Source organism: Phaethon lepturus, unplaced genomic scaffold (genome assembly GCF_000687285.1).
Source record: "Phaethon lepturus isolate BGI_N335 unplaced genomic scaffold, ASM68728v1 scaffold41512, whole genome shotgun sequence".
Classification (NCBI taxonomy): domain Eukaryota; kingdom Metazoa; phylum Chordata; class Aves; order Phaethontiformes; family Phaethontidae; genus Phaethon; species Phaethon lepturus.
In genome coordinates this window covers 342-11,308 of record NW_010523369.1, presented here as the reverse complement: position 1 = coordinate 11,308, position 10,967 = coordinate 342, and the positions used below count along the sequence as shown (strand labels likewise).

At 41.6% G+C, this 10,967-nt stretch overlaps 1 protein-coding gene across 1 annotated transcript; it reads right to left on the bottom strand.

The window, feature by feature from the left end:
• Nucleotides 1–253: 253 nt before the first annotated feature.
• Nucleotides 254–9,296, bottom strand: ALDH6A1 (aldehyde dehydrogenase 6 family, member A1). The gene is made up of 11 exons (XM_010282105.1): nt 9,243–9,296; nt 8,797–8,871; nt 6,544–6,705; nt 5,881–5,959; nt 5,002–5,304; nt 4,162–4,283; nt 3,726–3,915; nt 2,862–3,043; nt 1,202–1,381; nt 904–1,002; nt 254–458 (listed from the first exon to the last, which is right to left on the bottom strand). The coding sequence occupies exons 1-11, from the start codon at nt 9,294–9,296 to the stop codon at nt 354–356; spliced, it is 1,551 nt and encodes a 516-aa protein (XP_010280407.1). The 3' UTR covers nt 254–353.
• Nucleotides 9,297–10,967: the final 1,671 nt, after the last annotated feature.

Here is a 10,967-nt window from a genome sequence, read left to right as displayed (position 1 = left end):
GAGTCACTAAGGCTAAAGATACTGAAGTGGAAACCAGAGTAATGTTCAAGTTCAGGGGGTCTGGAAAGAAACACAAATTAAGGCCAATCTCACTGTCTTCCCTTTCAATTAGATAAGGTTGTTTCCTCTGTGATAGGTTATAGGAAAAAAAATTGAGTTCAGCTAGCCAAAAAACACTGACAGCAACAGAAAACTCAGACTGGGCATTAAGTGAGCCCGTCTGATCTGCACAGAAACAGGCCCTTAGAAAACAGAGCTTTCTATTCATTCCCAAGGACATGATAGTCAGGACAAAGCTGGAAAGTGCAACACAGAAGGACAACGGCACCAGGAACACATCTGTAGAGGCTGATTTAGTTTCCCATAGTTGGCATAACCACAGCAGGCTTGGTAACGGTGGCATCTTCCTCTTTCCATTGAGAAATGATTGTTTTCAGCTGTGTGTAGAATTGCACTCCCTGGAAGAAAGGGGACACACATGGATCAGACGTTTGGCCTTACAAATTCTTTATGTCTGCACCAGTGGTGTATCAAGCAGTTTTTGCCATATCTACAAAAGGTTGAGTTTTCCTCTGTGGTAACAATTCCTGTCAGCTTGTTCCTTTTACCAGTTCCCCAAAAATTCTGGTTCTGTGAGAAAGCTTGCTACTTAGTTCTCCTTTCCTTCTCAAGTGTCCTAATAAAATGACTTGCTTTTTTGTATTAAAGGGGGGAAAAAAAAAGGGATCAGCTATTGTAACATGCATTATGGTGTCTGTGATCACTGGCTGGGCTTCAGTTTCCTTGTTGAGATGGATTCAAAGTCTCCTTACTAATGAGGTCTGGCGACCATCTCCCCATTACCATTTACAAAGTGATTTATCACAGTTCAACCCAATAGAGTACTCTGATTCAGTAAGTTACCTGCTTTCCATAGAAATTGGTGTCTCCTCGGAAAGAAGCACGAGAGCCAGTGAAAGAGAACATGGGCAGAGGTACTGGGATCGGAACGTTGACACCCACCTAAACCAAAGGAAAGGTGCTGTATTAATCACAACAAGTAGCAGATTGCAGAGCACTTTCCAAAACTTACTGTATTTTGTTTCCTTCAATCTGAGGCTGGGTACTGTTGGCTGAATAGTCAGTGATTAGTCACTACAGCTGGATGGCTACCCACTGTAAATGGTGAGTACTAATAGCAACAATTCTAGCTTAAACATACCTGACCCACATCTACTAAGTGAGAATATTTCCGAGCTGTGGCTCCATTGGTGGTGAAGATTGCAGTTCCGTTTCCATAGGGGTTATTGTTCACCATCTCAATGGCATCATCCAAAGTGTCTGCTTCCAAAACCACTAAGACGGGCCCAAAGATTTCTTCCTTGTAGCAAGTCATGTTTGGCTGCCAAGACAAACAGCAGAAAAAGCAGCTTGTATATAGGATATAATACAAATATCCTAGGAAATAGGATATAATAAACATGTGCTACTAATGCTCAGGATATTTCTAGGATCACCCATCATACTGCATTGCCACAGGCCATCCTTCAGTCCTCCTTTCCTTCTCACTATTTCCCATGCCCTGCCATCTACCTAGTCCACTAAAGAGGGTTACACTTTTCACCCCCTGAGTGCTTTCTGCTTTTACTGGCTGCCTAACTAACCTCACTTACAGGTCTACTCTGACCAGGGCTGATTAAGACCGGGATTAATTTGGTTTACTTCAGTTCTTGTTGACAAAGTGACTACAACCTGCTATCCTTTCCAACGCAGTGTCCAGGTTTTACGTCTGATAATTATGTCTGACAAATACAAGAACGCTAGTTGGAGAGTACTTTAATCACTAATAGCTAATACAGCAAACTGCAAAACATTCATTTGATAAGTTGTAAGTTTTACGTGGCTTACCATATTATTCACAACTGAAAAAATTGTGAATAATAAGAAAACTAAGAATCACAAAATCTCTGTGAAACTTTTACTTTTGAATACCTAATTGTTTATGACACCTCAGAGGAAAGTGAAGTATTTTAAGATGTTTAATGAAAATAAGGCACGAAAATTCTGAGATAGATTCAAAGCCTGAATTATGTAAGAGCATTAAATCAATAAAATCCCAAGAACACAAAGTACAATAGTAGAATTATTAAGATCAGTTTGCTATCATAGAATCACTCACCAAAAGGCCCACAAAGAATTGAATACTTAAAAATTAAGGAAATCATACCAGCTAATTGCATTAAACATAAAAGAAGTAATTTAGGTATGAAAACTCTCATGGATGTGTACCTGGTAAAGAATATTTCCCCATAGTAGTGTTCATCTGTTCCACACCATGCATTATATTGAGAGGCTGACTCAACAAAGTTTTGAACATATTCAACAATAAAGAGATTTTGTACCTTATCCTATATTATTCTCATGAAGATTTCCACAAATATATAAAAATAGCTTTTCTTTCTGCAAGTCCTTAAATTCCAAACTGCAGGAATTTATAAAGGAGGAAGGAAAATTGCAGGTTTGGCTGTTCATCATACTGTTCCTTGGGCATCTGCTGCTGGCCGTTACTACAGATAGTACACTGTGTCCGATGGACATGTAGTTTAACACCATATAAACTGCCCGCATCTTCTTTTAATTGGCTGCATTCTGTTCAAGTTAAGATCATTAACCTCATTCAGAGTATGTTGCACTATGGCAAATTCTTTCATCACCTCCACAACAGCATTACCATGAGCACTTCATGGGAACTGTGCAAGGGAAAGCTGAGCTATTTACAAGCTTTCTACTTGGTGATTATTAATTACTGACTGATTTGGGTAACCCGTTTTCCAACTGACCCTGCAATATAGAGCATCAAGCGCTGGTTTTGGTCATCTTACCTTGACATTGGCAAGGATCGTTGGTCCAACAAAATTGCCATTTTCATAACCCTTCACTTTGATATTACGTCCATCCAGAAGAAGGCTGGCACCTTCTTTTACTCCTTTCTCAATCAGATGGCAAACCCGTTCCTTAGCTTGGGGACTGATTAGAGGCCCTAGATCTGCTCCAGGCTGGTCTCCTGTGAAGAGGCAGAGGCCCCAAGTTTTTAACCCTGACAGCTTCCTCTTATCATGGAGATAACTACACTGGCAGGAAAAATCTGAAAATCCTGATATTTCTGAGACACAGAACAAAGATTTGAGACATTAATGAACAGGAGTAATAGTCTGCAACTCTCATAATCAACACTTAAGATTAAGCATAACTTTAGGTCATTGGAATACCAAAATTCAACAACAGATTCTTCTCAGGAAAGAACTTTTCCCCTTTGCAGGACTTTATTGAACATAAACAAAAGATAATTCTCCTAGAATTAATAACAGTCTAGTTTTTCCAAAGTACTTGTTTCCATTTTTCCTTTTTAGTGCATGCTTACTACAAAATCAGAAGGATCTCTTAAGTGATGTTGCTATATAAATGGTAGGTTTGAGTTAAGCATAAGGCATAACCTCAAAGCTCCAGTTAAAACAAGACCGATTCTGTAAACCTTGCATCACAGTCACACTGACAAGCCTTCCTATATATTCCTAACTCCAAGTGTAGGCCTGTGTTTCCCAATCCAGACAACCTGCGAGCTCCTACCCCTACACATCAAACATATGGTGCCGATAGCTCCAAGGCACACGCCATATGGCACTGACCTAAAAAGCTACAGTTGTACAGAAGTGAAGTACCTTGTAAGAAATTATCACAGTCTGTACCTGCATTTACACGAAGATTTTTGGCTCTGTCCACAAGCTCTGGCAGCCATTTCTGAGCTTCTCCCACTAGAATTGCTGTAGACAGGGCCATGCAGCGTTGGCCAGCTGCTCCAAAAGCAGCTCCAACCAGCTGGTTCAAGGTGTTCTCTTTATTGGCATCAGGCATCACCACACCGTGGTTCTTGGCTCCCTGAAATATAACACATACACAGTCTCCCATTATTAACCACCCCAGCCCACTTCTCTAGTTCTCTGGCAATATCTTCATATAGTAGCTATGACTCTGCTACCAAGAGGCTGGCAAGAAAGGAAGCCTCATCACTTAACTATCAGTAGCAAAGTCAGCTTCTGCTGCTGAGTGGCATGGTCTCTCTTAACATTCACAGGTGACAGAGGCAGTCTGTGCGCTGAAGTGTGCTCCATTCAGAGGCATTACCATGTTGGCCTGGACTCTCTTGCCATTCCGGGATCCTCTCTCATAGATGTACTCGCCAGCCTGATTAGATCCCACAAAGCTGATTGCTCTGATATCCGGATGGTCACAAATGAAATTCACAGCTTCAAATAGGAAATAATACATTATATACTGTGATGCACAAATGCTTCCCTCTGTCCCCATCCCCACAGTGATACATCTATGCATCCTTCTTCTTATCAAAATTCCCGCCTCTGTGTTTCCTACATTTGAGTTCCCCTACTGTCTCTGTCCATGTACCTCTCCACTAATTTCTCAGCATGTGTACTCCTGCCCCTGTGCTCACACACCTGGCTCTCTGCCATCTCTTCATGCTCTGGGCATCTCCCAAGGTGCCCGAGCGATGCTGAAGCGAAGTTACTGTTGTCTATCTGTATCCTTGTGTTTTCAAGGTACTTGTGTGCTGTGGAAAACATCACATTAGGAGCTAAAATAAATACTGGCATCCACTCCTCATTCAGTGAGGCATTTAATTCTTGTTCAGGCTTCCTTGTGAAATCAAGATGATTTATCTACTTATTTCAGGTGGAGCTTAGGTTGCAAAATAGAATTTGAGCACTTACATGCCTTGGGAACACTGACCCCAGCCCCCAAAATGTTGTCCATCATATGTCCTGCAAGATTTGGTGCAAGAAGGCAGAGAATCTCTCAGTCACCTCCCCTCCATCAAGGGGGCTGAAAAGTCTGTCCAAACCTATCTAAGAGCAGTAGTATCAGACTCTGCAGCTTCTTTAGTACCTCCACTGAACATACACCACAACACTTAACGCACTCCAGCCATCTCCCAAGGGCTACTATTACCTTCATGCTGTCCATGGATAATATTCAGGGTCCCATCAGGGGCACCAGCATCCTGAAACAGCTTGGCAAGGAACATGAGTGCTCCTGGTACACGCTCAGATGGTTTCATCAAGAAGGTGTTTCCACAAACCATAGCCATGGGGAACATCCAAAGAGGAATCATGGCTGGGAAATTGAATGGTGCAATTCCAGCACACACACCAAGAGGCAGACGGTAGGTGTAAGTGTCCATGTCTTTAGTGATGGAGGGCATGGTCTCTCCCAGTATGAGGGATGTCACACTGCAAGCATGTTCAACCACCTCTGCAGCAAAAAGGGCAATATGCCACTGGATGATCTGTTAACAATCAGTCCCCAAATTCCCTTCTCACCACTTGACCTTCTCACCACCTTGATCTAAGTCTTTCTTCCAGCTTTTTTTCCCCACAACTTAAAACTCACTGTGCTCCAGAAAGTACTTTTGCTCTGCCAAGCACTGTGAGCTCATTGTGAATGGATTCTCTTGAGTGCATTTTATGTCATCGTGATAGGAGCACAGACAGAACAGCCCCAGTAAAAGAATCATAGGTAGAATATTAGTGTACCACCTGGGACTCAACCTTAGACATCTGAGCACAAACAAGAAGTTCTTATCCCTTTACAGCAATTTGTGGTCACTCCTAGGAAAAGGAAGGATCTAACAACTTGGAAGTGATTTAGGGTAACTCAATCTAAGGGAACTTTTCAGGTTAGAGTTACAATTGCCCATTTTCTTTCAGAAGGAGGCTGTGAAGGGAGCTACATGTACAGACTCCCAGACCAATTAGTTGGGAGTTTACTCTTCTCCCTTCCTATAGGTTCTCAAAGCCCCTTTTTTAACAGGAGGAGCCAGCAGCTTACGGAGGCCTCGGAACACATCTCCCTCAGCATCAGCCAGGGTCTTCCCTTGCTCAAAGGTGATGAGTTTTGAAATTTCTTTCTGCAAATGGAAAAGATGAAGTTTATGAATGTTAGAAAAGTGCCTGCTGCTGAAACAGGGTGCAGAGATAGGGGAGTTTACCAGTTGAACATCACAATGAAGACTGAGTAGAACCTGGGAAAGCCTACACTGATTGATTTGCTCCTTGTAGATAAGAAGCCAATAAGGCACACAGGTGACATTTTAGAAAAATCAACCGTGGGCTGGCTTATATTCCACAGCTTTCATGTGTTGCACCACAGACATGCAGGAAAAGCAATCTGAGGAATCCAAAGTCATAGTAACATTCTTGTCCCACTTGGCTTTGTCAACTGGCACATTCCCCACCAAGGCTGAAAGTTCCTCTCGTGGTCTTTTGGTAAAGGAACAAATGCAGGATAATATACCCTAAGAAGCACTGCCTCTCTGTCCCCGTTTGCTTGGATAGAGCTTTGCTACACCTCTCAATGACAGTGTCTCAGTTGGCTCCTCAATCACAGCAACAATGCCTCATCAAGAACACAGTAAACAGGGAACAATTTAATTCATAGAGTCAACTGCAATGCATTCAGCAACAGCCATCACACACAGCCATGGTGTCTCACCAGATTGTCTTTGATGAGTTGTTGATAACGCAGGAAGATTTGCTGGCGACTCAAAACAGATGTTTCTGACCAGTTCCAAAAAGCCTTTTTGCAAGAAGCCACGGCTGCCTCCATCTCACTGGCTGTGGCTTTTGGTACACGGCCAACCACTTCATTTGTGGCCTGAAGGAAAAAACAAATTGTATCAAAACTCAACTTTTTCCAGCTGTTCCTGCCAACCATTCAGTGGTCCTTTCACACCTAATACCCTTGTTCTACAAGGAGCTGTACTTCTGAGGGGAGAGCACAAAAGAGACTCCTTCCCTGGTGCACACAAAAGGCCTGGGACACAACTGGAATAGTTCCGAAAACATGCACTCTAAGCATCTCAAATTAGGCACCCAGAAAGCTGCAAATGCAGTGCTGATTTCCAAGTTAGAGTTGAAGTGACTTGTCTATCTTGCAGCTTCTAGAGAGTATAAGGCAAAGCTTTCTGTGGACTGTGGTCTTTTGCCTCTACATCATCTTGGCTCATCTGCTGTCCCTCTTGCACATTAAATGAGGCAAGGTTCCTTTGGAAAAAGCAGTACATGACTCTGCAATTGGCACTGATTTTAGTTTACCTAGACCACTAGGCCAAAGTAAGATTTTTACAGGCAACCTTATTTCTACAGTATTTTAACTTTAAAAGCTTATCTTTGCCAGTTTAACCTCCTTCTAATGCACTCTTAAAAATTAATCCTGCTTTGACGTGACAAAAACATCAGATACATCATTAAGAGAGAAACTACTCAAGAGAAAGAAAATTAAACACATAGCCAAATGAGCTTCGTGGACATGGCTTGCTGCTCTGATCTGATTCAAAAAAGTCAAAGAAATTTAAACTCAATAACATCAAAGTGTTACTAAGCAGACATTTTTATTGCAGTGCTGGACGCATGGGGGATATCTCCTCCTAACATACGTACACTGAAACAGAAGTTCACCCTTTATATATACCTTAAAGACATGAATATTCACATGTTTTCCAAGAAATCACTGCCTCCTTGCTTATCTACTACATTTACGTAATGCTGGCATTGCAAAAGTACACTACGCATGCGCGGGGGTCTCGGGTGGTTGTCGGTGGTCCCTTTGGGGAGTTAGCCCCCTACTCCTTTTTCCCTTTTAAGGTCACGGGTCTCTTGAGGATAATTTCTTCTCCTTGGATGTTTGCCCCTTCTGTTGTCCAGCCAAGCAGTTCCTTCTCATCATCCTTGTTTAAGCACTCCTGCCAGTCTGTCTCTATGCTCAAGGTTAAGATATCTTCTTTGTTCTCTTTAATCTCTCAGTCCTTGCTCGTAATTATTCTTTGTTTTAATTTTCATGAGGCCTGCTCTATTCATGATTAACCGTTTACACATAGTTACAATGTTAGCAGTGAGGCAAATACAGCCTAAGGACTATGAGAATAGGCCATTAAACATAATCACACAGTTATTAGGCTAAAGAATTCTATACTAAAGTTAAACTAATCATGTCGTCAATAACCCTCCATATATTAAGAAGTTTGCAAAACTTACAGTTCATTAGTGACACATGCTAAAACCTTACCAATGTTTCAGATCACTTCTACAAAGCAAATCAAAATAGGGCTTTACAAAGAAAATGTTTAGAAATTGCTATGGAAATGCTTACTAGGGGGTTAAGAAGGGTCAGAATTCTGAGTGCAACCTCATTTTCCATTTGTCTTTGGTGGAGGACTCAAACAAGTACAAGTGCTACTAATCTAAGATTATTTTGCACTGCATAGCATCCAATCTCTGAATATTGTGGCTGACAATGAAAGGATTGGAGCTTCTGCTGTCAGGAATTTTTACCTTGGTCTGAGAGTGAAATCAGTCTCTATCAGGACTTCACATTCAGCTGGCATCAAATCACACCCAGTTGATTTCACATACAAGGTAAAAGAAATCATTCAGAAATTTGACATACTGATCACAGAGCCCTTCTATGAGCAAAAAAAATGTAAGCGGTGTTGAAGCTTCCTTTCCAGAGATCAGGGTTTCACTACAGAGGGGACATAAAGGAAGTCATCACTTTCCTAAGGCTGACATTTCATGTGAAAAGGAAATTGAGAAGCAATTACACAGTGCTAAATCCATCTTAAGTTCCAAGTCTAAGCCTTTCTCAAGAAATGTATGTCCCTTCCCCTTCTGCCAAATGCTTGACCAGAGGCACAGACTCTTGTTGCACAGCGTTCGCTAATATATAAGCTGAGACCACTTCACTTACTGGGTTGTGGATATCAATCCATTCAGTAGTTTTGGACTCAACAAACTTCCCATCAATGAAGAGTTTGGTTGTTGGCTGTAGAGGAAAAAACACTGGCCAGTTAGTGAGCCATCTTTGCCTCAAGATACCCAAATACCAGTGTCCTCTATTACATGCAATCCTTCATCATTTGCCACTATGCTGCCCATTAGAGAGTCTAGATCCAGTATTTACAGTAAGACCCAGCTAACTGCTTAGGCTGAAATGTTTCATGCTCTCTGTCCCATTTTTTTGTCACTTTACACCAAAATGGCCAAAATTCTTTCTAAAAGCAGTTATAGAAAAAATACATTGCTATGAAATAGTTCTGAACGTAAGCAATCTACTTAATCACTCAGCGTTTACTAAGTTAGAAAATTGAAAAACTTCAATTTGTAAACGTTCAAAAGAAACAGTTAATAATTCACCTTGTGAGAATTCCTTGTACCCAGTGCACACTGTACTATGTGTTTCCTTCCCATCAAGCCACTAAGTAGGTTCATCTCTCCAGCTTGTAGCTACAGGCATAAAATTGGACTTCCCCCATTCCCTGCAACTAAGAGTAAGAAATCTGCATCTGCTGAGTTCACAGTGATTGTCCTGGCAGGCAGCATGGAGAACAGAAGTTTCCAACTCAGATACAGAGGAGAGAAAAGGAAAGTTTGGAATAAGGAGGTAAACGTAGTGCTGAAGGAAAAGCAGGGGTAGAAGCTGTAACTAGCACTGGATAAGCAACAAAACCGTAGCACATAGGAAACCAGATTGGGACTGTATAAATAAAGAGACTGGAAACTCGAAGTCGATATTGGGAGGTAAGGAGAGAACGAGGAGAAAGCGAGAATTAGTTAATCATGCCACAAAACAGTGGCTTGAGGAGAACAGATAAGAGGGGGAAACAGATCTGCTGTTTGAAGAACAGAAATGGGACACAGCAGACCAAAAGAATTGGGCCATAATGTGGGCCACTCCCACACTCAGGGAGCAGTGTGAATAAATTAGGATGTGGAATTATGAGAGGGAGATGAGGATTGAGACACTATCCAAGGTGTAATGAAGGGAGAGAGATCAGAGGAAAAAAAAGGAAAACAAATGGGGACAGCTGGACAAGCGATGACAGTGAAAATGGGAACAGCAGTGAGAGTTGGGACAAACTCAGAAAGCAGGACTAGGATGAGGAAGTGTAAAGTAAGACTGTTAATGTATAAGCAAGACCTATTGGTTTGGGAGGTAACACCAGGAGTGGGTAAAAAAAAAACAGTTGCAGATGATTATGTAGCTGGAATTATACTTGGGAAGGAGAGGCAGAAGGTTGTGCCTACAAAAACACAATCCCCTTTAGAACCTGGAAGGAAGTGCACGAAATCCGAGTCCCTGTCGTCTTCACTGTCAGAAAAGATCTAGTGCTGGTCTAAAGAATGACAAACTCCTACTGCTATCAGTCACTCCATTAGCCCGAGTGCCACGTGTCTGCTGGGGATCTATAAGCTCTAGAGCTTTATGACCCATGTGGACTTCAGTGCAATCAAATTTATGTTTTTCTTCAAATTGCTTAGAAGGCATACCTAGAAAATCACACCTACAGAGAAAAAGTATTTTAAGCAAGCCAGGAAAGGCTGAATTAAGATCGACTGCACTTTTTCCATACGGTCACCACCTTTTTTCTGTGGAGAATGAGCCTGCTGTGGGAACAAGAACTAAAAACAAAAAGTAAAGGACTAAAAAGTAAAGCAGACTATTTGGAAAATCATGATTTAGTTGTTCAGAACTTGGAGAGTGCACAGCCATGGGTATCGGAAGAAAAAAGGCATTGTAACAGTTAAAGTTGTTTGATACTGCCCAAAAGAAATCAGATCCTCCCTCTGCCGTAAATACATGGTATAAGGCCAATCCACACAGCTTGCAACAACCTTTTTTTTCACGCATTATTAGTGATATATTCTATACTAATTTTTGCTGATCTTATTGAAGAGATATTATACATGATAAAAAACATCTAAAATCAGAAAAAATACCACATATATAAAAAACCCGTGCATATTTAGCACAATGTATGCTACTTAAGGAACAGGGAAAAACAAATCAGGACGCGATTAACTGCACTAACATACTGCCCATGCTGCACCTGCTGAGCCAGGCAGGGTTCGCTACAAGCA

Coding starts and splice junctions, on each gene's coding strand:
- ALDH6A1 (XM_010282105.1), bottom strand. CDS start 9,296: ATGGGAAGGAAACACATAGTACAGTGTGCACTGGGTACAAGGAATTCT. Junction 4,284..5,001: donor TATCCATGGACAGCATGAAG/GTAATAGTAGCC, acceptor TCCTATTTGAAG/CTGTGAATTTCATTTGTGAC. Junction 1,382..2,861: donor CGATCCTTGCCAATGTCAAG/GTAAGATGACCA, acceptor TTGTCTTGGCAG/CCAAACATGACTTGCTACAA.